At 38.6% G+C, this 27,784-nt stretch overlaps 2 protein-coding genes across 3 annotated transcripts; one reads left to right on the top strand and one right to left on the bottom strand.

Moving 5' to 3' along the window:
* Window positions 1–15,568: 15,568 nt before the first annotated feature.
* Window positions 15,569–21,013, bottom strand: LOC133740134 (uncharacterized). Of its 2 annotated transcripts, none has more exons than XM_062168053.1 (11): window positions 20,856–21,013; window positions 19,650–19,722; window positions 18,711–19,117; window positions 18,166–18,371; window positions 17,640–18,066; window positions 17,333–17,540; window positions 17,050–17,157; window positions 16,817–16,963; window positions 16,661–16,730; window positions 15,972–16,122; window positions 15,569–15,878 (listed from the first exon to the last, which is right to left on the bottom strand). In XM_062168053.1, the coding sequence occupies exons 3-10, from the start codon at window positions 18,944–18,946 to the stop codon at window positions 16,055–16,057; spliced, it is 1,470 nt and encodes a 489-aa protein (XP_062024037.1). In that variant the 5' UTR covers window positions 18,947–19,117; window positions 19,650–19,722; window positions 20,856–21,013; the 3' UTR covers window positions 15,569–15,878; window positions 15,972–16,054. The 2 variants fall into 2 exon arrangements, with proteins under 2 accessions (XP_062024037.1, XP_062024038.1); XM_062168054.1 differs by lacking the exon at window positions 20,856–21,013 and adding an exon at window positions 20,664–20,841.
* Window positions 21,014–22,577: 1,564 nt separating this feature from the next.
* Window positions 22,578–27,696, top strand: LOC133736454 (THO complex subunit 6-like; the record flags this gene model as incomplete). Its single annotated transcript, XM_062163941.1, has 9 exons — window positions 22,578–22,674; window positions 22,825–22,870; window positions 23,169–23,229; window positions 23,320–23,373; window positions 23,529–23,609; window positions 23,839–23,945; window positions 24,073–24,184; window positions 24,342–24,458; window positions 27,465–27,696. Coding segments are annotated over 6 exons (369 nt in total), but the record flags the coding sequence as incomplete, so codon positions are not given.
* Window positions 27,697–27,784: the final 88 nt, after the last annotated feature.

Genomic DNA, 27,784 nt, shown 5'->3' with positions numbered 1-27,784 from the left:
CGAGCACAGTGTATTTCGTGCCCTGGGTAACGGGCACAGTGTATTTCGTGACCCAGAGAATGAAAATATACACTAAAAATCAGTGAATAGTAGGTGACCCGGTGACCCAACGAGTGAACTTGCTCTAAGCTTATTTGTTGTTTTTTTTTTTTTTGGTAACTCATTCATTGTTTCTTTGGGCTGGTCCCTTAATGAGAAATGCACTCTAAAAAAACAAAAGGAAAAATCAATAGAAAATATAAGAAGAATTAGATGAAATGTTGAAGGATGTCGACATAATGTGTGCCTCTACAAACTAGGGTTTAGAGTTGTAATAGGAAAATGTTTTAGGTATTCAATTGTAATCGGATTCTTACCTTTTGTGTACCTTGTAACTCCCTATATAAGGGCTCCTATTATCAATAATAAACACACAATTACAATTCTCCTACAACACGTTATCAGCACGAGTTCTAACCCTAGCCGAAAAAGAAAAAAAAACCTAAAAACCCTAAACACCAAAATCTGTCGCAGCCCTCCTGCCGACACCTGCCAGCCCACCGCAGCAGCACACCGCAACCTTCCTGCGGCACAGCTGCAACCTGCGCACCAGCTCGCACACGTCCCTGCACCAGCCTGCGCAGCTCCCTGCCGTAAACCTTTCCTGCAGCCCAAGCACCACAGCCTTCCAACCTACAGCAGCCTGCGCTGCAGCCTGCACATCCGCGTGCACCCCTGCAACATGCACCAGTCCGCTGCTGCCTGCACACCAGCCAGCCTAGTCCACCAGCCAGCCACCTTGCAACGCACCTGCTGCCAAAGCTGATTGCCTGCGTCCCTGCAAGCCCGCCTTGCGAAAAAAAAAAAAAACAGAAAACGAAAGGAAGAAGACGCATAGAACAAGAAGGGGAAGGAGTGGGCCCAGAGAAAAAAAAAAAGGGGGGGGGGGGAAGCAAGCTTGAGCCCGAAAGAGAAAAAGAAGAAAAAAGAAGAAGGGAGAAGGGCAGCCCACCAACTGCCAATTTCCGACCAGATTCCGACAATCCTAATTTAGCTACACGCCTGCATCAACACGCGCGTGTCTTCAAGCCAAGAACAATCATGTAAGTTTTTATAATTAAGGTTGCTGCTTCCTTGTATTTAAATTCCTTTTATTTTCTGCAAATATTGGAATATATGTTGCCCAACGGTTTTTTGAGTATTTAACAAAGCGGAATTATGGGGATTCACGCTTAACGAACTAAGAGTGTTCATAATTAAAAGAACTAAGAGTGTTCATAATGCTTGGACTAAGAGCGTCCGTAAGCATCAAATTGTGACCATATTAAAACATTATTGTTTGGTCTAATCCAAAAGAGATTCTTGGAAATTGATTTCTTGGTAGCATAGCTCGGAAATCTTATTATTTTAGTTTTCGTGGAAGTTTAGCTCCGAAACTAATATATCTTCTCTTCTTATTTTCAGGATGTCGAATGAACCTAGACTCGACTTTCCCATGCTTGACTCAACAGGCTAGGAGTACCATAGCTGGGTAACCGATGTTGAGAACCATCTCACTTCAAAGAGAATATTGCCCATAATCCAGGCACCTAACCCGGACCTTGTGTTCATCCGATCACCTGCAAAACATGCTCAAGCAGTCATCTTGATGCGACGTCATATGGACAAAGCACTCATATTGGAGTATATGTCGATCAAGGATGCAAGAGAGCTATGGGTAGCGCTAGAAGAGCGCTTTGGCAATGTCCAAGATTCCCTCCTCCCTGACTTGAAGGTTCAATGGAACAATCTGCGCTTTGCTGACTTCAAGTCTGTTGCTGAATATAATTCAGAAGCTCTTCGCATACAATCCATGTTGAGATTTTGTGGAAAACCTATCACAGAGCAAGAGCTAATTGAGAAGACTCTCTCCACCTTCCCCGTTTCAGCCATTGTGATATCAAAGCAATACCGTACTGAAGTCAATGCTGGACGGATCACGAGGTTTCATCAGCTTATCAATATCATATCTGTAGCTGAGAAACATGATAACATACTCGTGAGGAATTATAATTCAAGGCCCATTGGAACTAAGAGCGTTCATGAGGCGAATTATAATGCACCTAAAGGAGGGCGCAAGGAGCGGAACCCTAGGAATAAGGGATATGAGGGACGAATGGGTCCATATAACCGCCCTAATCAGGAAGGAAACCGCAAGTTTGGAGCGGATACACGTGGTGGCAATGCCACATGTGGGAGAGGGGGTCGTGGCAACCCTAGCCGTGGTGGTGGAGCCATAGCCCGTGGTGGCCCATGGGTCGTGGTGGTGGCGCCAACCCTCCTAGGGAATGACTACAACGTGCACCTCAATTGAGGGGAGGTAACCACAATGACATGTGTCATCGATGTGGGTCAAGTGAGCATTGGTTCAGGCAATGCAAGGCAAGCGAGCAACTAGCTGCAAGATACAGGGCATACAGGGACCTGAGGGAGCAAGAGGTGTACCTTGCAGAAGAACAAGAAGAAGAAGATGGTGGAGATGTCAACCTCACCATAGAGGACTTCAAAGCTGAAGATGAAGTGCACAAAGATGTTGCAGACTTTGATTAGAATATATTTTCCAAGAATTTTTGTAATGGCAAATAAGCCTTAGTCAATAAATGACAATTGTATCAACTCTTTCTTATGTGGCGCACCCAATAAAATATGATGTCTAGGAAAGTCATTGAGATAATTGGTACTTAAGCGAGCCTCGCTCCACCAACATCTCTCTCTACTTTCCTGGTCATATTTGATTGGAGTTACCAAACGGATAGAGTGACTACAATGTGTCTCAGTTTGATTTTCTTTATTTTGGATTAGACTTTTTGGAACCTTTGATGTAATCATTGGCTATTTTTATTAATAAAGTATCGTCTTATTATTCAATGTCATAGACATGTTTTAATTCCGAACTTTATTATTTTTCAGTATGTTTCCTGGAGAGTTGGAATGCCTTGTTGATAGTTGTACCACACATACTATATTGCGACATAGGCAACTATTTCTACGGATGATGCCTAGTCGATCTTCTGTGACTACGATGGCTGGACCATCACAATTGATTCATGGTCGAGGACCAGCTCAATTCATGTTGCCAAATGGCACAAGTATTAATGTCACCGAAGCTCTATATGCTCCTAGGGCTGGAAGAACCCTATTGAGTTTTAAAGATATAAGAGCCAATGGTTTTCATGTAGAAACACATTGTGAGAATGGACAAGAGTTCCTTTGCATCACCTCAAATGACTACGAACATAAACGAGTATTAGAGAAACTTATGTGTCGCTCTAGTGGGTTGTATGCAACCACTATTCGAGTCGTTGAATCTAACCATGTCATGAGAGATGACTCATGGAATTCTGACACATATAGGCTTTGGCACGATCGTCTGGGACACCCAGGTAGTGATATGATGATCCGTATACTAAAGACTTCACACGGACATCCATTTTTCAAAACGAAAAGAAGTAAAAACCAAAATTTGGTCCAAGGTAGAGCTAAAGCAGCCTACCCCCTGCAGCCCAGAAGTGGCATTGACACCACTAATGACTCCTTGGTTCCTTTTTCTACTTCTAAAGTCAATTGTGACTTCGTGGTACAACCAAATTCTTCCTTGGTTGCTTCCAAAGCCCATCATTCGTTTTGCAAAGCCTGCTCATTAGCAAAGTTAGGATCTAAACCATCCTATGCAAAGGACACCAAAGAAAATATATCATTCTTGCAAAGAATCCAAGGTGATATTTGTGGACCTATCCAACCAACTTGCGGACCATTTAGATATTTTATGGTGTTGGTTGATGCATCGACACGCTGGTCACATGTCATGCTTTTGTCCACACGAAATGTTGCATTTGCTAAACTCCTAGCACAAATCATTAAGTTAAGGGCTCACCACCCTGATCATCTCATTAAGTCAATTCGTCTTAACAATGCTGGAGAGTTTACATCAAAAACTTTTGATGACTATTGCATGTCCATTGGGATTGAGGTTGAACACCCTGTTCCTCACGTTCACACCCAAAATGGTCTAGCAGAAGCTGCCATTAAAAGACTTCAAATGGTTGCTAGAGCATTGGTTATGCGCACCAATCTCCCTGTTTCTACTTGGGGATATGCAATATTGCATGCAGCTGTGCTTATTCGTCTGAGGCCTACTGCCACTCAACCCTTTTCTGCGTCCCAACTGGTTACTGGATATGAGCCTGACGTCTCACACTTACGCATATTTGGGTGTGCAGTTTATGTGCCAATTGCGCCGCCACAGCGCACTAAAATGGGTCCTTAGAGACGATTAGGTATTTATGTTGGATATGACTCTCCAACTATTATCCGCTACTTAGAACCCTTGACAGGCGATCTATTTACCGCTAGATTTGAGGATTGTCACTTTGATGAGACAGTCTTCCCGTCGTTAGGGGGAGATAAGAACAATAATGTTCAACAAGAACGACAGGAATTATCGTGGTCTGTCCCCACTTTGTCTCATCTTGATCCCCGAACCGCACAGTCCGAAATTGAAGTGCGGAGAATTCTCGATCTTCAGAACGTAGCAGACTCTATGCCTGACGCGTTTTCTGATATCGCTAAAGTGACAAGATCACATATACCTGTTGCAAACGTGACTGCAATGATTGATGTCCCTAAAAATCATGGACATGGCATCACCCCTAGAGGTATTGGGCATGGCGCTGCCACCACTAATGGTGATGGCAATGTGGCTCAGGCCGGGCTCCCAGCAAGGAAACGTGGGAGGCCCAAAGGTTCGATGGATTCTCGCCCAAGAAAGAAAGCGAGTTTGGCACAAAGAGATCCATTAATCATCGACATAAATAACCCGTCTCATGAAGATATTCCGGATTATGGTTATGTCCAAGAGACATCATTGGGGGACGCTCCAATGTTAGAACCAATTCCAGGGAATAGGGAGATCTCTATGAATTACACTAGTGTACATGAGACATTGAATCGAGATTCTATTATCCTTGATGATGTATTTGCATATTCTATTGCTCAAGGAATTATAGAACACGATGATATCGAACCTCGCTCCGTTGAAGAATGTCAACGAAGAGCAGATTGACCTAAATGGAAATATGCGATCCAGGTTGAATTGGATTCACTAACAAAGAGACAGGTATTTGGGCCTATAACGCTGACACCCCCAAATATAAAGCCTATTGGCCATAAATGGGTCTTTGTTAGAAAGCGTAATGAGAAAAATGAGGTTGTTAGATACAAAGCCCGCCTTGTGGCGCAAGGTTTCTCACAACGCCCTGGAATCGACTACAAGGAGACATATTCTCTCGTAATGGACGTTATAACGTTCCGCTACCTTATCAGTTTGGTAGTTTCCGAAAAACTTAACATGCAGCTTATGGACGTGGTTACAGCATATCTCTATGGGGATCTAGATTCAGAGATATATATGAAGGTCCCAGATGGACTTCAATTACCTAAGTCAAGTGGCTCTAAACCACAGAGCGCGTTTTCAATAAAATTGAGACGCTCACTATATGGATTAAAACAATCTTGACGGATGTGGTATAACTGTCTAAGTGACTACTTGATTGGGAAGGGATATGTCAACAATGAAATATGCCCATGTGTGTTTATAAAAAGGACAAGTTCCGGATTTGCAATTGTAGCAGTTTATGTCGATGACATGAACCTAATTGGAACTCTAGATGAGTTAAAGGAAACTGCTAAATACTTGAAATCTGAATTTGAGATGAAAGATCTTGGGAAAACACGGTTTTGTCTCGGACTAGAGCTCGAGCACCGTAGTGATGGGATTATGATCCATCAGTCAGCATATACTCAAAAATTACTAAGGCGCTTTAATGAAGATAAAGCAAAGCCTGTGAGTACTCCCATGATCGGCCGTAGTCTTGAGCCCGGAAAAGATCCATTTCGTCCAAGGGATGAGGACGAAGACTTATTAGAGGCTGAAGTGCCCTATCTAAGTGCAATAGGCGCATTATTGTACTTAGCTCAATGCACAAGACCGGATATCTCATTCGCAGTGAACTTGTTAGCTCGACACAGTTCTGGGCCAACACGCCGCCATTGGATTGGTGTAAAGACAATCTTTCGACACTTGAGAGGTACGATTGATATGGGTTTGTTTTATCCCTACAAAGAGAAAAGAAATAATGGAAGTGTGGGATCGGACTCCACAAGGCAAAACACCACCTTCTGTGCTCCTCCTCCCCTCCATCAAAATGACAACGATGTCTTGATGGGTTTTGCTGATGCAGGGTATCTCTCTGACCCTCACAAAGGTCACTCCCAAACGGGTTATGTCTTTATCATGGGAAGCACTGCGATATCTTGGAGGTCTACTAAACAGACCCTTGTTGCTACTTCCTCAAATCATGCAGAGATTATTGCTCTACATGAAGCTGTGCGAGAATGCATATGGCTAAGGTCTATAGTTAGACATATTCAAGGAACTTGTGGTTTGAAGTCTACCACAGATGAACCTACATGCATTTATGAGGATAATGCAGCTTGTATTGAACAAATGAAATTAGGTTTCATCAAGGGCGACAACACCAAGCATATATTGCCTAAGTTCTTTTACAACCAGCAACAACAGGCGCTTCTAAATATTGAAGTGAACCAAATCCGATCTGAGGATAATGTAGCGGACTTATTTACTAAGTCGTTACCAAAATCCACCTTCGAGAAACATGTGAAGAGCATCGGATTAAGGAAGTTATCCGAACTCCCATGATTGTAGCAATCAGGGGGAGATATGGACATCAGGGGGAGCTATGATGTCTATATGTTAGATCTCGAAGAGTGAAGGACGTATTGTGCTCTTTTTGTCCTTTGACCAGGGTTATTTTTGTCCCACAGGGTTTTTGTTACCTGGCAAGGTTTTTAATGAGGCAACGATCAAAGCGTCATCACCAAGTTTGAGCGGCACAAGGGGGAGTGTTGAAGGATGTCGACATAATGTGTGCCTCTACAAACTAGGGTTTAGAGTTGTAATAGGAAAAGGTTCTAGGTATTCAATTGTAATCGGATTCTTACCTTTTGTGTACTTTGTAACTCCCTATATAAGGGCTCCTATTATCAATAATAAACACACAATTACAATTCTCCTACAACAATGAACATAATTTTTTTTTATTTAGTGGTATTTATTTGGTATTTTCAACATTTATGTCCTTTTTAGTAATTATAAACCGTCACAACATTTTTTACTCACAATTTACCAAACAATCCAAAATTGCTTTTCGTTCTCATAGCACTTTCAAAAACAGTTTACCAAACACTCAGCTGCTTCTTATCACAGCAAAATCAAAAGTGCTTCCTCTCACATCAAATTTAAAAGTGCTTCCTCTCACAGCACAGCAATCTCAAACTAAGCCTACTTCGGAGCCTATGCTTCAAGGCCTCTCACCACAACCATTCTCAACCATCTACAATCAAATTCTCAACATCAAAGCTCTATGACGAATGTGAAGGGATATTAGAGTCATCTTCAGGAAGGGTCACAATGTACACCTCAGGTAACACTCTTGGATAACATGGTAGTGATTGAATCGAAGGGATGAGCCCTGCTTGCGCAAGCTGGGGAGCAATCTATCTCTGAGCTTTGACCATATTCCACTGGAGTATGGAGCCTACAAAAGAGATAGATCCTTGTCCCTGGGAGAGGATATCCACCCCCATGTTAGGACCAAACCTGCCTGAATTTACCCTTTCTATCTCTGTCTCTACTATCTAGAATATTTATAGCTTTAATTGTTTTCTACCTACTCTCCTGAGTTAGGTTCATACCCATCTTCTGGTAATTTCAGAGCTTTGTCTCTTTAGTTCTTTCCCCATTAAATACTTCCCTACAGCAATGGCTTCTACGTCATCCTCTGATGGGGAAATGGTATCAAACATAGGCCTCCAACAATTACTCAACAGACACCAGAAATAAGGAGTAGCAAACTCGTAAAATAGTGCAAATCCATGCCGCAAATAAGCTACTATTATTCATAAACCATAAGCTCCCTAACAACAATTACATTACCCATATTTATAGGGCTTACAATACTTGGAGAATAAGTAGACTTAAGCTAAAATGGAAAGCTAATTAAATGTAAATCCTAATTTAAATGTAAAACGATACCCTAAAAATATCTAAATAATGAAATATCAAAGATTATGAATCCATAATAAAATAACAAAATAATACATTTGATGTTGCCCCATATGCACCCGCATCAGGCTTCCTTGGTTGGAAAGAATTCGTCCTCGAATAATTGAAGAAAATCCGACAAAATCTTCCATTGCTTCAAATCTTCTCTTGACATATTAGCTTGCAATTGATTCCTTTCCAAATAAATAAATACTTGGAATACCTTCCTAGTCTTAACTTGAGAAATATGCTCATAATAACAAATTTTGCCAACCCAAAACTTGTCTCACCTTTCTTGATATGATTGACAATATCAATTAACATCTTCGGAATCTGTAAGTAGAACATACTAACCCCAATGAAATCAATAAATTTGTGAGTTGCATCTTCTTGTAATGGATCATGAAATTTGAGGGATGCATCTTTGCTTTTAGATTCAACATTCTCCGCCGGCCAGCTTGTTGGAGACAAACGACTTCTTAAGATCAACACCAACAATTCTATTAGGATGCTCACGTATCAAACCACACATACTATATTTTGTTTCTCGAGGTCCTGAAACAATGCTGACATCCACATCTAGTTTGGACTTTGGATCTAAATTATCTACATGATCTTCTAATTCAACGATATCACCCATATGCATGAATTAATTTCATGACTTTCACTTGCTGATGGTGTTTTCACAAGATGGACGTTAAAAATTTGTTGCACTGGGAGATAAATCCTTTGCATGGGCAGGTCAACCTCTTTAATCTCCAAACAATTTTCATCGCTATCTCCAGAATCATAATTATCAAAAAGTGGCGGCATATCTAAGTTCAATAAATCTGAAGAAGAATTTGGTATACCAAAATTGTTGAATGTATTCATACCTTCATCTTTATCAATGTATTCTTCCTCGTCAATTCTCTCACTGTTTTGGTGTGAAATTTCGATGCGATTGACACATTGATGATGGGTGGTAACGTTTCTCTCCACGTCGGAACTCTTACGACCCTGTCGTCGAGTTTTGAAGCGATCAAAACATTGATAATAAGTGGTAACGTTTCTCTCCCCGTCGGAACTCCTACAACCTCGTCGTCGAGCTTCGATGCGATCGACACGTACCGCAAGTTGCTGAAGCATCCTTTTAATTTCAGCCATGTCGTTGTTGATGCCACGACCCTCCATTCTGAAACCTTCCCTTCTTCGCCCGACCTGAGACATGGAATCCACCAAGCTCTTGCCAAAGCTCTGATACCAAATTGATGGGGAAATGGTATCAAACACAGGCCTTTAACAATCACTCAACAGACACCAGAAATAAGGAGCAGCAAACTCGTAAAATAGTGCAAATCCATGCTGCAAATAAACTGCTATTATTCATAAACCATAAGCTCCCTAGCAACAATTACAATACCCATATTTATAGGGCTTACAATACTTAGAGAATAAGTAGACTTAAGCTAAAATGGAAAGCTAATTATATGTAAATCCTAATTTAAATGTAAAACGATACCCTAAAAATATCTAAATAATGAAATATCAAAGATTACGAATCTATAATAAAACAACAAAATAATGCATTTGATGTTGCTCCATATGCACCCGCATCATCCTCATAACAGGAAACCCCATTTGAGGATGAGGGTATTATTGAAGCAATGTCTGTCTGTTTTGAGGACAATGCTGACTTTGTTGACATCGAGGAAGGCATTAACCTTGTGGGTATCCTGATTGCTGATGAAGAACCTGGGGTACGTAGGGCGTGTTAAGGAAACCCTAATGGGTATTTGGAAATCACTTGGCCAGATTAGAATTGTAAGAGTGAAGAAGAATACTTTCTGCTTAACTGTCGGTTCTGAAAAGTTAGCTAGCAAACTTCTGGAGGATAGTCCTTGGAACGTTAAAGGTTGCTGTTTCACCATTCGACACTGGGCTCGCCACCCATCCATCAATGATATTGAACTTACTGGATACAAGCCTATGGAGTCCCACTGTCACATATTAATATAGTGGAAGGAAATTGGGTTGTATGTTGGGGGCTGTTATCGAAGTTGAAGATCCTACCAGCATGAGCAACAGGGGCTATCTTCGAATAAGAGTTGATTTTGACACTACAAAACCATTTACGACCTTCATCCAACTCCCTAGAGCTAATTCAACGACTTCCATAATTAGCCTACAGTATGAGAATCTTCGAAACTTCTGTTTCAACTGCGACAGTTTGGGACACATGATTTCCTCCTGCAGGTATCAAGTTAATCCAGTTCTAATTTCTATGGGAGTCAAGTATGATAACTCTCTGATTGCAGAACCACCACAAAAGCCAATCTTCACGCAAACCAGCTACCCTGTTGAATTCCCCTATGCTCTGACGACCGAAATTTTTGGCCGGAACAGGAGGGGGAAAATCTTGACCAAAGATTTGAATTCTGGGAATCCAAGATCCTCTGAGCCTATTGGACCTACTGCGGCACATAATTCAACTTCTGATGGTGACTTTACTGCCAAGATTTACCCATCTGGCCCATCCTGGTCCTTAATAGACAAGTCCCTTTCACCTGTGAGACTGCAACATCCCATAATACTTTTGAATGGACCCCATCTTTGGGACGGCTTTCCTGGTCTTTTTTACCAAAAATACTGGACAATTGTTAATGAAATCGTGGAAGATACTTCTCTAAAGACTTCCTTGCAGGGCAGCTCAGGATTCAGAGTATTAACCAAACTCATATTGTGCTTATCCCAAAGATCCCCAACCCTAAGAGAACTACTCATTTTAGGCCAATTAGCCTCTGCAACAATTCTTATAAAATCCTCTCCAAGCTCCTTGCAAACCGGCTAAAACCCTTGCTCCCCCAGTTGATTTCCCCTAACCAAAATGCTTTTGTCCTAGAAAGATTAATCCGGGACAATATTATGCTAGCTCATGAAGGTTTTCACTATTTACGGATGAATTTTTTTTATTGATAACTTGAATGAAAATTACAATCTAAGAGGTGCCTTATATAGGGCACATAGCATAAACCTAATACAACTAGAAAACATAAAAAACAATTATTATAGACTAAAACCAGGAAACCTAATTAAACCTCATTAATTAAATAAAATTAGGAGATAGAATCCTAGATACTAAAGAATATCACGCAAATATGTATTTGGAATCCCAACCAAGATTTTGCTCTAGAATCCCGATATATCCAAAAAAATAATTTATGATTAATTCCATCATTAAGAAGCCTATTTGAACACCAATTTCCAATATTCAAATCATTCTTCTTAATCTGAAGATGCTTCTTTTTTTTTCGAGATTTTTTGTTGAATTTGGCTAAAATCTCGTTCTACATAAGATTCGTACGAAAAGCAAGGAGTACTTCACATGAGCTTTAGAGGCTGATTCAACGAGAGTTGTGAGTCTTTGATTCTGAATGAGATCTTTCTTGACCTTCTCCAGAAGAAAAAAGAAACAAAGCAAACAATGAGTGCATTTCCAAGAAGCATAGTTTCCTTTAGCTAAAGTAAGAGATTAAAGATGGATGAGTTTTGTCTCTTATGTTGTCACATACTAGTATGAATAAGTGATATAAATTGCTTTTATGTAGTCTATATACCAGTTTTATTATTATTTTTTTTTTTTTTTTACGACAGTGTAACTCTCCATCCCACCCTGATGTCAATGAGATTTGAACCCATGACCTCTACGGTGTTAGTCACGCTAGCTAGCCAACATGTCACAGCTCACCGATACGTTCTCTACCATGGTTTTTATAGCATTTTTATATATAATGAAATTTGCACTTTGGAAATATGAGTCCTTCATTTTGTTTGAAGACCCTAATAGGATCTTAAAGAATGTTGGTCAACATTTTTGAGCAACTTCTTATTCTCGGGATATAGAGATTTCGTCATTCATCGTATTCCCTTCCCTTTTTTATTGATCGATGTTGAGCATGAGGAGCTACCGTTTGAGCTCCGATTTTAAAACCAAAAAAGAATTAATATGAAGATGAGTATATACCGTATTTGCTAAATTGGGAAAAGCTAGAAAACCTTGGCCCTTTGACTAAAGGCAAATATTCCATGGTTAAGACAGAAAGGGGAAACATTCTCAAGGAAGGAAGCCAGAGTAGAAGAAAGTGAAGAGAAACATAACATGGAACAATAGTGGGGAGGAAGGAAGCCAGAGTAGAAGAAAGTGAAGAGAAACATAACATGGAACAATAGTGGGATTTGTACGAAAATCAAGACTTTGAATGAGCTCTAACTTTAGAAGCTGATTAGGGTAAAGGCAAATATTCCATGCTTAAAGACAGAAAGGGGAAACCTTCTCAAGGAAGGTAACGAAATGCCTTCACAAAGAAGGAAGAGTAGAAGAAAGTGATCGAAGAGAAAATAACATGGAATAATAGTGGGATTTGTACGAAAAGCAAGACTTCAAATTTGAATGAGCTCTAACTTTAGAAGCTGATTAGACTCCTGATATATCACGTATAAATGAGTACATATCTCTTTCATTTGTAGATACAGATAGGCAAATTTGGAAAATTGCCATCCATGGAGAGATTTGGTAAATCCAAAATCTCATTTGAGAGATTTAATAAAATTACATTCTCATCAATAGAGAGTGAAAGGAGATTAGCAACCACCCTGGAATCCCTTGTCAAACTCACTCTTAAGGAAGATGAAGAACCGATAACTCTCCAGGTGCAGAATCAGAATCATGGTGACATCTACTACAGGACCGGTCGCACCGTATCACTTGGAAATATATTGAAAGATTACTGTGAACGTAAAGGTTTGGTCTATGAAGAAATGCGTTTCATCTACGATGGAAAAAGGGTACGCTCAACTCACACCCCACAACAACTGGAAATGGAGGATGATTTTGTTATTGATGCAATGTCCGAGCAGATTGGTGGTTAATTTCTATTTGATAAGTCTATATATTGTGTGCAACCATCTTGTTAGCTAGTGGTTAATTTCGTATTAATTTAAGTACTTTTTATTTTGGTTGATGGATGTCAATAACTGAGTTTTTCTATGTCATTGTCATGTTTGGTCATTCTGTTAGAAACTATGTAACTAGTTCAATTCAGCACCAAACTGCATTCAGCATGTAATGGGACAAAGCTTGCACATATATGCTGCTGCATTTTACACTTCAACAGGTCCTTCACTAAGTTATCTGAGTTTTCTTAAAGCTGGACATAGCGGCCCAAGTAGTTTGATAGCTGGACATAACCCAGGTGACTACAATTTGACATCCAAATTAACGTAGGGATAGACAATTTGACATGGTGAATTTTGCTTCACCTCTATCTAGCTATGGGATCAGCATGTCGATCAGTGACTGATCCTAATAGAGTTGTGGAACCAGGCTTGTTTCATGGTGCTTATAACCAACTGTCACACATCTAGATATATGGTTTAGCCAAATAGAGCCCTATGCAATTTGGATGACAGTTTTATTTATCAAAGTGGTAACTAAGTTAGATGTCCTTTAGATATGGAGTAATTATTTTGTAGTTTCCAACTACCACAATACCACATGGTTCGCCGGTAAGATCGCAACACCTAATTAAATCGGTACTGATTATAGGTGATAATCCCGGACGACATATTACTCCAGAATTTGCACGTATCATAAAATTTAGCTATGCCTTCTGGTTCATATCGGCTTATAACTTTTTGCTGAGAATAGAAGTCCTTATGAATTTTACAGTATTTCTTAAAACCCTACTTAAGGTGATGGTTAGGTACTTAGGTGACCGGTGACTGTACGCATGCATACGCCTAAAGATTTATGTAGTGTTCATACATGTCAAAGCCATAAACCCTAGTACTTATCAAAACCCTACCCCAATACATTTGGCAATCACTTACTCTGTATTTAATTAGCCGCAGGTAAATTTTAGGCATCACTAGTCATGTCACTAATGTTGGGTATGATGTTGATCATGATAAGTAATAGCAATATATATATATATATACAGATCTTATCCAGAGCGGAGCTCCGCTTTGAAATTAACTGTGTGAAGTTCGAGTTTTCGGTCACTTTTCGGTCGCATATCCACATCTCGACCGTTCAGTTTTTAGGTACTAGTGTATAGATCATCTCTGCAAATTTTCAACCAAATTGATGATCGTTAAGGCATTGATTAACGATCATCAATTTGGTTGAAAATTTGCAGAGATGATCTATACACTAGTACCTAAAAACTGAACGGTCGAGATGTGGATATGCGACCGAAAAGTGACCGAAAACTCGAACTTCACACAGTTAATTTCAAAGCGGAGCTCCGCTCTGGATAGGATCTGTTTTAGCATATATATATGCTAAAACAGATCCTATCCAGAGCGGAGCTCCTCTCTGCAAATTTTCAACCAAATTGATGATCGTTAAGGCATTGATTAACGATCATCAATTTGGTTGAAAATTTGCAGAGATGATCTATACACTAGTACCTAAAAACTGAACGGTCGAGATGTGGATATGCGACCGAAAAGTGACCGAAAACTCGAACTTCACACAGTTAATTTCAAAGCGGAGCTCCGCTCTGGATAGGATCTGTTTTAGCATATATATATATATATATATATGCTAAAACAGAAATAGTATGACATCTTACAAGACGACATCAAGTCATTTGCATGACTTTGTAATTTAAATGAATTTCATTTTCTGTGGATTGATGTTCCTCCCCAATTCTCATGTTATTTTTCTGTTATTTGATAAAAATGTAGGAATTATAAAACTCCCAAATTTTGTCGGCAAATTAACAAGATATTTGAGGAAACTATAACAAATAGGGGGCCAATTGTATTCTCATTCCACATGTTATTTTGAAATTATATTTTACATTTTATTAGTTAAATATGTATACATAGGTCCAAGAGTAAAGAAACGATTATCGGATTATTCATAAAGCTGAGCTCTTTAAAGTCAGATTTAGACAATGATATGTCCTATTAAATAATTCAAAAATTCGTAAAATGATACCATAGGTTTAAGAACTATATGATTTCTTATTGTGGATGAAAGCCATGTATATGTATACATTCCTCTCTAATACAAAGATCTTCAACAAAAGAAGCAATTATATATGATTTCTTCCTGTGGATGAACAACAAAATAAGCAATCACATGTGAGTTCTTTAGAATAAACTGTTTATCTGTACACATTCCTTTCTAATGCAAAAATCTTTTTGAGGCCTTCTGAATTAAAAATAAAAGCGCACTATAGATTATATTTTCATTTGCAGTCTCCTTCAACTCAAATTATTTAATTTTGGTTGCGTGTTAACAAAAAGGCCTAAAAGTGAATGGGCAAATGGATAAGTCCACAATCAATAGCCTTGAGACATAACTCATAGAGGAGTTAAATTTATAGGAACGAGTCCACGAACACAGAACCAATTCAACCACTGAAACGTTGAGAGTAATATAGCAAACAAACTTTAATATAACTTCACTGATAAGAAATCTCAAACTTGTTTTAAGTTATTGACGAATCACAATCTTGCAACTAACCTGTTATATCTACAATTCCTCAGAGTCTCAAATTCCAATTCTTGGTCATTGAGTTTGTAGTGAATAAACCCGAAATGAGTGAGAACAATGCCACTGAGATTTATACTCAACTAAAGGGATAGCATACAACAAATGAAAAAGGAAAAAAAAAAAATGGACAAGAAACATGTTAATAACCCCCGAGTTCACTCCACACATGAGGATACAAAACACGGAAGTTACCTGCACAGAGGAGAGAACTGGATCAGAGACCATGAGGACAAGCAGGACATACAAACAGAATATTTGCTGCTTGGTATAAAGTTGATAACTAACCACTTTAGAGTGCACCTCAAATGGGCGTAATAGTATACTTTCAAGCTAACATATGTATATTGCTGGAAAAGTTGTACTATGTTCTACTTCTCTCTATGGAACTTCTGTTTCAGAACTTCCTCCAACCTTCGAAATATCGGTGAGAATGATCCTGCAATTAACATAAACTACATCTTTATCAATTTGTCATAAAGAAATCTTTTGGAGAGAGCTGCACCAACTTAAATATGAATGATATGATGGACTCTTCCATCTTTCTTTCGGAAAGTAAGATAAAAGACAAAACATGATTAGCAGACGACATAGTAAAAGAAAACATGACCTTAAGCTGCCATATTGTGATCATCTTTTTGACACAAAATAATAGTGTTCACCATATTTTTCTAAGCTGCCTCAATATTGTAATGATAGTATTTCAAAAGAATGAATGTTTCCATTTACATTTTGCAACATTCAACACAAAATCAATGGAAGCTAATTTAGTTGACAATAAGTATTATCAGGTTGACTTATAGATCATTTATATTTGTATGAAAAGTTAAAAAGAAGTCAAAGTAAAGTCAAAATTGGCACACTAGAAATATTGACAAGTCATGCTTCTTGGTGATTCGATTCATTACACTCACTGTTAAAACATACTGAACACAACTGTTTGGTTTTTAGAATTTGAAAAATAGGTGAGGGGAGACCTGAAACTTGACCATCTCTCTGCTGTAGTGAGCCTTTCACCAGAAGTGTGCCAGGGGTTTGCTGAAAGACCTATGAGAAAGAAAAATTTTATACATCAAGAACAAATTTTAAGAGCTAGATCACCAAATACAAGCAAAGAGTAGACATCATCATACTGAAACACGGAAACTTAGGTTATTTGACCGCAAATTCAAACAGCTTGATCCAGATGCCTCTTGCACATCATCACAACTTGCAACTCCATCACAATTCTGTGACTCACTTTTCAAGTTTGCATCTGACTTATCATCTTTTGCAGTGATCTATTAAAATTACACAGTGCTGCATGTGAGCCCACACGAATATCACTTAATAAATGACATAATATCACATTAACAGATAAGCATACATCAACTGAAAATGAGGATGTGTTCAATTTACACAATGCACCAGCATTGCGGAAATAGGCTTCAACTGACTGCAAGACATGTATGGCACCTAGTTTTCGTTCAAGGCCCTACAAAGTACACAAAGCTTAGCATCAGATGCCAGAGTGGAAGGAACAAAGCCGTAAGAAAAGACATGAGAAAATTAGAATTATAATATAACTGGTAATTCAATCCTCATAGATGCATTTATGGCATTGGAAGACATGCTAATCATTAAACAACATAAAAGAAAGGCGTCGAAACCTCAAGCATGAAGGAGAGGTTACTCTTTTCGGTCACATGAGATGATAATATCTTCTTAACAGGAGGTAAAAAGGACCAGGCCAACCCCCATCGACATGTTTGGCCTTGGACAAATTCAGTTGTCTTTACTACTGTGGCTCCAACTTCCCAAAGCTTTGAAGTTAGTAGTTTGAGATTTGATTTCCTCCCTAGCATTGATGTGTACCACCTGCAAGTTAAGGATGAGATAAGAGCAGGGTTTCTGAAAAAAATTACCCTGAGACAGAGAAGATTCGGAAAGAACGTAATCTGTAAGAAAGTATGTTACCGAAAAGTATGCCTCAACTTGACACTATCTTCTATAATGCGAGTAACAAATGCCTTCTCCCCACCAGGACAAATCATCTCAGCTGGGGTACCACCACATGAAGTTTTTGGATTGAGTCCTGCTTCTTCCATTGTCTCAAAAAATGGAGGGTTACACATGCAGAAGTCGAACTCCTCACCATCCCTGACCACTCCAAGAAGGATAGGTGACACATAATACCCTGTATTCAGACGAGCATTCCCTTCCCTTGCCATATCCTCAGTCAGATCTATTTCGCTTTTGGTACTAACCAATGCCTCATTATTTGATCCTTTTGCTGGAAGGGTGTTTTCACCACCTTCTACCTTTCTAATTTCAATAAGTTCCGAGATATGTGGATTATCTCTTACATTCTTTTCAGCCCACTCTAGCGCTACATCAGTCATATCTGTAACCAAGCGCAGTGAAATGTAATTTTTGTTATTCTAAGCAAGACACAAATACCCAAAACCTGAAAATAAACTGACTAAAACAACTAACAAACAACCTGACCCAACAAAGCTCCACCCCAGAAGTGATGCACCAAGAAGTGGATATATGCAGTTTGCTCCAGTTCCTATATCAAACCCCCTCACTTTATCACCATTTTTTGTAGTCTTGGCAATAATGTCAGATGACAGAAGATCTTCAATCCAATGAATGTAGTTCGATCTATTGGGTACCGTGGGGCATAGCTGACCATCCGGAATCCACCTGGGAAATCCCATTCACATCAAACATACAACACACACACCTCTATCACAATGCAGCTTCATTAACTGAATAAAACTCCAAGCATTCAACTACTACTCTCAGCAAAAACAACAAGTCATGCAACTTTATCAAACTACTCGGCATTGGGACCCAACACTCTAGTTTCTCCATTGAGGAAGTGTTCCTCAAGTTAGCATCTTAAAAAATCAACAACCTTTGCATCCTCAAGCAAACATCATATAGCAAAAAACATGCCTAACTTTAAAATCAAAAACAGAGCAGTAACATTCTGAGAAACACCCAAGTAAAAAAGTAGGTAAATTGGAAGAGGAGAAGTACCAGTTGAGGCGGTGGTCGTGGAGGAGCAGGACCCGGGTGAGTTCCCGGGTGGCGTTGAAGTCGGTCCAGTCGATTCTGGGTCGGCCATCGCGGCCAAAGAAAACGAAGGGTTTGAAAGACGGGTAGAGAGAAGCTAGTTCGGCGAAGTCGGGCGGGTTATCGGAGTATTTGTTTCTCGGGTGGGTCGTGGGTCGCTCCGCCGTCCTCCTCCTCTTCTTGTTCTTATTCGACCCCATTTCAAATTCTCTTGTTGTGGATGGCACTCGGCACTTCTGTCGTTTTTAGATTGATAGTCTTAATTTCTTGCAACTTTGTATTTGCCACTTCTGTCGTTTCTAGCCGCTTTGAGTGCTTTTAATCATGATGTTTTTAGAAGCGGGGTAAATACCTTTTATGGTATATGGTATCTGCAAATATTAGTAATACAGATTATACAACAACATAGCTAGTTTTTCACGATCAATTCATCTTTCAAATTATACAGATTCACATTTTTAAATTGCATTTATAACATAATCAAGGACAAAGTCTTATTATAATGTGCTTAGTACTTGGATGAACTTGTTTATTACAATCTGAATCAGCATTACAAACAGTCGTATTATTGTCATGCATTAAGTTAATACAACATGTTTCACGCAATAAGTTAATACATCTTTCACAAATCACAACATTGACCGATAGAAATCAAAATCCCTCATAATCAAGCATATGACTAGGTCAAAATGTTTATCCAGCAAACTACTCAAACCTATGCCTTCCTTTCATTATCATCAATTAAAATCATATATGCTAACACCAATATATACCAACCAAGTTCCTCACTTTCCACAACTCAAACCATGAAAGAAAGCTAAGAAAATATAAAAGTCAAACATAGAAACCTGCCAGTAACCTTACACAGAGAAACATAAATGAAAAAGAATAAGCAGGACTCACCCATGGAGCCACCCCAAAGGTGAAGATGAAGAAGTTGTAACAAGTCAAGCAACTGAGTCCATTTTCACCAGTCCTATCGATACCAAAAGTGACAAGAAACAATCAGATCACACAGTGACAGAAAATGTTGAGAAAGTGAAACAAAAATCACATAACAGCAACTTCAACAAGCATCCCACAACAAATTGAAACAAATCAAACCCAGTTCATAGAGCTCGGAGCTCAATACAAACATAGAAAGTCAAATTGTTACTTGTAGAGTCTCTATCAGAATCAAGCCAATAAAAATATAAGCCAAAATGCTTCTGCAGTCCTTTCCAGATTTTTTTTTTTTTGGGCAATTTTTTTTGGGCAAAGAATCGTTTTCAGTCTTTTGGCTCCTAATTCAAAACTCTCAGCTCTAACCACTATTCTTTCATCCAAAGCATATAATATGCTACCTTGCTTATATGAATTGAAATTTGATCAGCTTATACATAGAACAATATATATACGGTATCAGCTCTAACCACTAGAGCAATATATAGAACATACAGTATTTAAACACCAGTAGGAATCTACAAAGTAAGAATCCAATATAGAAAGTAACATTCCTAGTCTCCAGTAATGATCATATAAAAAACTATCAGAGGAAAGAGTAGTTGAATCACTTGTACTATTTAGGAGGACACTCACTCAATAGGACCAGACACACATTAAGCCTTCCTAAAGCTCTCACATATATAAAACTAAATAAATGGAGAAAAAGGAGAGGCAGCTATAGCTTTACATTTCATGATCTCCCCTTCACTAGGGAAATAATGAACTCTAAACCATTCCATATGGCCTAATAGTTCTAGAGTTTCTAACAGTCACCGGTCAAAATACATATCGATATTCAGATATTCAACAAACAAATAAGCTTGCAAGTCAACAAGTTCTCAGCCATTTTCGAATTGCTAAGCAACCTATAACACAGAAGCTGAAATTTTTAAAAACGCAGAGGCAAACAGAACCCAATTCAGAAAAACTCACCCAAAAATCTGAAAACAAAGAGAAACGATAGCTCATTCACCCCAAGGTAACATCGGGTTTGCCAGAAATATCACAACAAAAACCCAGAAATCTATCTAAACTCTAAACCAGCTAACATCAAACTACTTGCTCAAAATTCCAATACAAAACCCACATCGATTCAGTGCCATTACAATACCAACTGAGCAGTACCTCAAGTGGTCGAGTTGAGGGTTTCAGCAATGGCGCCCGAGTATTGAAAGAGAAATCCTTCAGGAAGCGACGACGTTTCGATAGAGGAATCCGTTGGGCTTTTCTTCAAACCAGTCGGTCAATTTGGTACCAAATTTGTGAAGAAATACTCGGTTGGACATATCCTCCGTAACTTTTTTTTAATAAATTCTCCACTTTTGTACGGAGTTATGCTTGTTAGTTTTTTAATGAGCGCTAACTAACGAGTGTAGTTACTTAACCACTGCAAGTGGCCTAGTGGTTCTTGCCTAGTTGGGTGTGCTCCCCAACCTAGGTTCGAACCCCGAAGATGTCAAAGTGGCCAGGCACTATGCTGCAATGCACAGTTGGAGCATTTCACATGCGCCGAAGGGGTTTATCTTGGGTCTAGGAAGCTTTTGAGTTCCCCTTGACAAAGTCAAAAAAAAAAAAAAAAAACGAGTGTAGTTACTTTACCTATTTGCAATGTTCCAGAATTTTCATAGCTTATAAATTTGCTTTTGTAGGTAAGCATGACACGTTTAATAAATAAATATATATGATATCATCACAACTGCTTGTCTGTATGTAGATTGTAGCGGAATAAATATATAATGATCATCCCGGTTTTACCTTTTATCAACAGCCTCATCACACTACTACAATTATGGGATACAAGGACACATAATTTATGTGGAGTCCTTGAAGGGTTATAAGGACACTTAACATGTAAATGATATTTTTTAGTGGGTGGAGACTATTTGGAGGACACAGCCGACCTCTTTAATTTTGTGTCCTAAATAATATAATTTCACTTTAATGCTCCAAAACGCGCTCGAGCTCGCTCCCTCCCAAAATTTCACTTCCCTCCTCCCAAATTTCAGTTCCCTCCTCCCCCAAATTTTTGACTTCCCTCTTCAATTGAAACCCACTAGAAGAGGAAAGATGTTGTTAATTTCATTCACTCTGTTTACATTTTTTAGTTGTAATAGAACAAAGAAAAAGAAACTCGATCTGAAAACAACTTCGATTTGATTCGATTCGGCGGAGGAGGCAGCGACAGCTCTCAGATCTCTTCTTCTCCCAAAAACCTCTTAGACCCCAGCACCGCCGCGATGACCTCGACCAAGACGGAGGACGCCGTACGAGGTCGCACCGCCATCACCGATTACCACAAGAGGTTACTCCAACACAAGGAGCTCGACTCCCGAGTCTGCGCAGGTCAGATTCACACTCCAAACCCTCTTCTATCCAACTCCAAATGTTCCCAATTTGTTCAATTTTTAGTATAGAGTTTCGATTTCGATTTTCAATTCAGCCAATTTTGTGCCCTAGGTGTTAATTTTGGTTGATGTAGTTTCTGGGCAGTGGGTTTCAGTGTGAATTGGGAAATTTTAGATGGTATGAGAGGAATTTTGTTTGGGTCTGAATTGCTTGTTTCGGGTTTTGCAGTGCGAGAAAACTTGCGAGGAGCTAAGAAGGAGTTTGGGAAAACTGAAGATGATTTGAAGTCGCTTCAAAGTGTTGGTTACATTATAGGGGAAGTTCTAAGACCTCTTGATTATGACAACTAGTTTAAAATGTTACACTATTTGAAATACAGTGAAGTTTACACTATTTGAAATACAGTGAAGTTTAACTTGAAACTTTCATTTTCAAGGCTGGTACTATTGTAATTTACGTTTAAGCATTTCTTAATTTTGATGTAGTTGAGGTAGTTGATTTTGTGGGATTGTTACATGTAGCTATGGGGATGATGGTCGAATTCAAGGATGGAGGTGGAAGGATTGCATACAGTTCGACATGCCTATTCATTTGCAAGGTAATATAGGGGTTACCACATTTTGCGAATTTATATTATTTTGCATTCTTACTTGAATTTGATATGTTGCTTCTGTATATGATATTGAAATTGATCCTTTTTTATGTACTTTATCTCACTTAAGTTGTTTGTTTCTTCTTCTTTGTATAGGAGACCAAGTGAAGCCAGTACTTGACCTGGTGAATCCTCAACGTAAGTAAGTTATTGAAAAGCCACCTGGTTTCCAGCCACTCTTTCGTTCAAGTTGCGTCAGTGTTTACTATGTAGAGTTATCAGATGAGATAGGTTGATATGAACCTACAACATATAGAGAAGTTTTCTTTCTTTAGAGGACAACATCATGTTTGTCTCCGGAAATCTTACACTTGTATAACTCTACTGGAAGAAAGACATTAAATATTGTCTTTGCTCATTATGCTTTATGATGTGCTCTTTGATTGTTCACTGAGTTACTCTCTTTAACATATCTTGTATATTACTGCCATCTTTTTCAGGGGTCCTTGGGGGGCTTTACCTCTAATTCCGGAAAACAATGCTCTTGCTGTTAGCAATCAAGTATGCGAATTTTTCTCGTAAAAGTCTACTCATGAGCAGTGGAAATAAGTATGTTTTCCATGTGTATTAATACCGCATTTACTACAACAGGGAGGATCCATTTTCTCTGCTGCTGGTGATTCTTGTGTCTATTGCTGGGACGTGGTATGTATTTGTTGAGGGTGAATCTTTACTCATATTATGAAGTTTAAGTGTAGGAAGATTTACTTATATTACCTTCCATGATGTCACATTCTTGTTTATTTAATCTAGTTGCTGCACCAACTGATTCAGCATGATTTATATTGGAACTCTTCTAGGAAACAGGTCAAGTCAATATGATTTTTAAGGGGCACTCAGATTACTTGCATTCAATAGTTGCCCGAAACTCTGCAAATCAGGTAAAGCTATATTATGCTTCTTTCTCAGATTTGTTGTTACTCTCACTTATGATTTGTTCTGAGAAGTGAAAATTGAATTCATATCATAAATGGTTCAAGGACTATGGCAGAAAACTGTTTAAGGGACTGAATTCTATCTAACAACCTTTTGTTCTTTTATAGTTATTACAGTAGTATACCTTTTGTTCTTTTATAGTTATTACAGTAGTATAGTCCCTTTTTTACGCAGATTGGAAAAGTGGAAAGTCAGTTCAAGTGATTGATCCATTAAAGAATAATAAATTGAAAGGGTCGTGTGTCAGTTGCATTGCTCTTGATGCAAGTGAAAGCTGGTTGGTAAGCATATATTTTACTACTGCAAGTGATTAGTCTCATTTTTCTTCAAGCTGGTTGGTCTTCAAATTATTCTTCTCTTCAAGTTGGTCCGTGCTGTGACCTGATTAATCTCATTTTCTTTTAATAGGCTTGTGGTAGTGGTCGGAGTTTATCAGTTTGGAACCTTCCTGCTTCTGAATGCATTTCAAGGACTTCAACTCGTGCATATGTACATGATGGTAGTATTTGATGAAAATCAAGTAAGGTTCCCCCCTCTATTATAATTTGCTGCTATTGCTACTATCTAGTGTTATACAAAAACAGAGTAACTTTCTTCCATATTTCTCTGAAAGAAAATTCCATATTTGTATAGACTTCATTTTACTCACTAGGCATTGTTGCTTTTCTCCTTCCCAGATATTAGCAGTTGGAGCAGAGCCTCTACTTAGCGGTTTTGACATAAATGAGGCGATTCTTTCACAAATGCAATGTGCTTCCCAGTCAGCCTTTTCTGTCTCATTACATGCATCTGGGGTAAGAACTTGGCTTGATCTTGCACTTTTACTTAAACAATCTTTGTGCCTGCTCATGTTTCAAAATGTTGGTCACTGTGGTAAGATTACAAGAATACTTTTTATGCTAAGGTTTTACTTTTTATGCAACAGAGTGCTTATTATTTTTGTTTGCTCATGTATACTATTTCATATGAGAGCTAAATATACATGTAGAATGTATATTTAGCTGTGTGTTTGATTTTGCCTTATTATTTATATCATGAACTTTACCTTATACAAGTTTAAGGTGTTACCAGTTCACTAAAGAGTTTAAACTGCAACTGTAACAAAATAATATCTTGCAGGAAATTCAAAGTTGTTATACAGGTACAGACTTTGCTTTGGTTTGATGTAGACGACTTAAAAAAACAGGAGCAATAGTTTGCTCGGCCCACCAAATTTTTTGGTCGAAAGTTAAACTTCCCACATTTTTTTTCCCACAATTATTCGCACTTTGGCCTCCATTTTCCAGTTGACCCCTCTCTTTCTCTCTCCCTTTTATTTACAGTGCAAAAAATATGTAAAGTATACACAAGGTATATTCTCCTCCGGTCTCCATTTGTTTCTGTTATTGTTTCTTTGTCTGTCAGCACATATAGAACTTTCAGTATATGGGGTCTTGTTGTGACTGTGGTTCTTATGGAGATAATAAGATTTAACTATTACTGTTTACTCCCTATACTTATAGGGTTTCATCGTTTCAGTCCCTGACCTTCGAATTTCACCTAAAAGGTCCTTGAACTCTCAATTTCCTCCTATTTCGTCCCTGCCGTCAAGCTCCGTCCAAATTGTCCGTTAAATTGCTGACGTGGCATTCCTCACGCGCTGAAATACCTAATTTACCCTCACTTAGTTTTTTTTTTTTTTTAAGTTATTTATACTCTTCTCTCTCTCTTGTTTTTTTTTTTTTTAGCCTCTTCTTCTTCTAGCTCTCTATCCTCCTCTGGGTTTTTTTTAATTTATTTATTTTCTTTTTTATCCACTTGCATCAGTGCTATGGATCTTCAAACCAAACAGAAAAGCAAGCAAAGTTCTAAACAATCTCCACTCAACGCAAAAGCAATCAACTGTCAAGTATCAATTCATCTATAAACGTTTTTTTCCTATCACAGTGACGGTGTCTACCGAAAAATTCAGAGTCAACCAAGCACAACCTAAATCTGGCAATTACAACTTCGACAGAAAATTGCACTGCACCAAATTCGTAATACATCTTCCAAGAGTGAAAATGCATAACTTCATCATCCCAAAACCCTACTCCAATTTCCAAACCTCACATTCTGACCAATACATAAAAATCAGCATGTCAATCTTTCAATAATCAAACTTTCTACCATTTCCTTCGAAACAAAAACCGACTCAAAAATCAAATTCCAGAGCTCAAAAGAGAGGAAATTCATGAAAACCCAGTCACAAAAAACCACTCAGAATTCACAAAATTACAGATTACATCAACGATTACAACAATTCAAGTTCATCTTCTACGAATTTCAACGCACCAAAAACCAACGGCGACGAGATTAACAACATGCATTTGAATTATCAAGTTCTCAATGCTACGATTCTTTCAAATTCTTCAAGAACAGAAACAGTGAGAATTACATAAACCTAATCAATCTGTTCTCGCATTTTCCCAGACTGAAGAGAAATTTGAGAGCGACGACTCACCTGGTTGTTGTTGTTGTTGGGTTGGAACATCTTCCTTCTTCTCCTTCCGAGTTGACTCAGTGAGTCAGCTCTCCCTCTCTTCCTTCTTCAACTGAAATTTTAGCTATTAAGGGGAGGAGAGAATCTGAAATATCATTTCTTCCAGCTCTCTAAAACCGGGCATCACCATCCTCTTCACGCGCTTCACCCACACAAGTTAGCGCCACAACCACCACCACTACCATGGCCTCATCTCGCCCTCTGCCGCCGAAGCCTCCCGATCTCGACCTCACGATCGTCTCCGCCAAGCACCTGAAGAACGTCAACCGGAAGAACGACGACCTCAAGCCCTACGCCGTCTTCTGGGTCGACCCCGACCTCCGCCTCGCCACCAATAACGACGACTCCGGCTCCACCAGATCCGTCTGGAATGAGCGCTTCGCTCTCCCCCTCTCCTTCTCCCTCCACGACTTCTTCCTCACCCTCGAAATCTTCCACTCCAAACCCTCTTCCACTCCCAAACCCTTAGTCGGCCCTCTCCACCTCCCCCTCAAAGACCTACGCGACCCGGATAAACAGAGGAGAGAGATGGAAGAAGTAGAGGTAAAAAGAAAAACAAAAAAGAGAGAGAGAAGAAAAAAAAAAAAAAAATAATAATAATAATAAGTGAGGATAAATTAGACATTTCAGTGCGTGAGGAATGCCACGTCATCAATTTAACGGACAATTTAGACAGAACTTGGCGTCAGGGACGAAATGGGAGGAAATTGAGAGTTCAGGGACTTTTTAGGTGAAATTCGAAGGTCAGGGACTGAAACGACGAAACCCTATAAGTATAGGGAGTAAGCAGTATTTAATGGACATGTGGTGGTCATTAATCCTATATCTATATCTACATTACTAATTACTCTCTTTTTTTACCAAGAAAGAAACAATCAAGAATATGAAGATGAAATGTTATTCATGCTCTTAGCATTATTCTGCAATATTCCTTTTCATTTTTGCAAGTACCTGGAAATAATATTGACTTTGGAGTGCATAAAAACACAAGTACATGGAAATGATTGCAGCCTTGATATTAGCTTTTAATTTTTGGTTGCTGATGAGTTTGTTTGTGTAGTTTGCAAGTACTGAGTAATTGATTTTTATTTTTCATACTTCTGTTGCAATTGTATATGAAAATGAGACGTTGTAATACAAACTAATTTGAATTATATATTGTTGGTTGGAAGACCTATTGATAAGCCCTGAGGTTGGATTCTAGACTTGGCTCAATCTAATTGTTGAATTTCAGGAGTGTTAATATGTACTTGATATTGGTTTGTGCTATATTTATCAGGTCATGAATGAAGATATTGGGAAGCAGATTAAGCAACTATAAACCTACAAGGTGCAGGACATTGATTTACTTGACTAGAATTGTTGAACTGTAATTTGTCATACTTTATAAATTTGTTTGCATATGGTGTATTTTGATTCAGTTAATATTGCATTTGGTGGTGTATTTTGAGGGGTGTACAATTGGAGAAAGCTTCCTTTTATTATTAATTAAATTTTTTTTTTTTGGGTTTTTTACAAGTTTTAACGACACGTTTTGAACGTCCTCTATGACTCTTTTAAGTGTCCTGTTTTAGTTTTAAGGACACATATGAGTGTATT

Source organism: Rosa rugosa, chromosome 3 (genome assembly GCF_958449725.1).
Source record: "Rosa rugosa chromosome 3, drRosRugo1.1, whole genome shotgun sequence".
Classification (NCBI taxonomy): domain Eukaryota; kingdom Viridiplantae; phylum Streptophyta; class Magnoliopsida; order Rosales; family Rosaceae; genus Rosa; species Rosa rugosa.
This window is presented reverse-complemented; position numbering and strand designations above follow the sequence as displayed.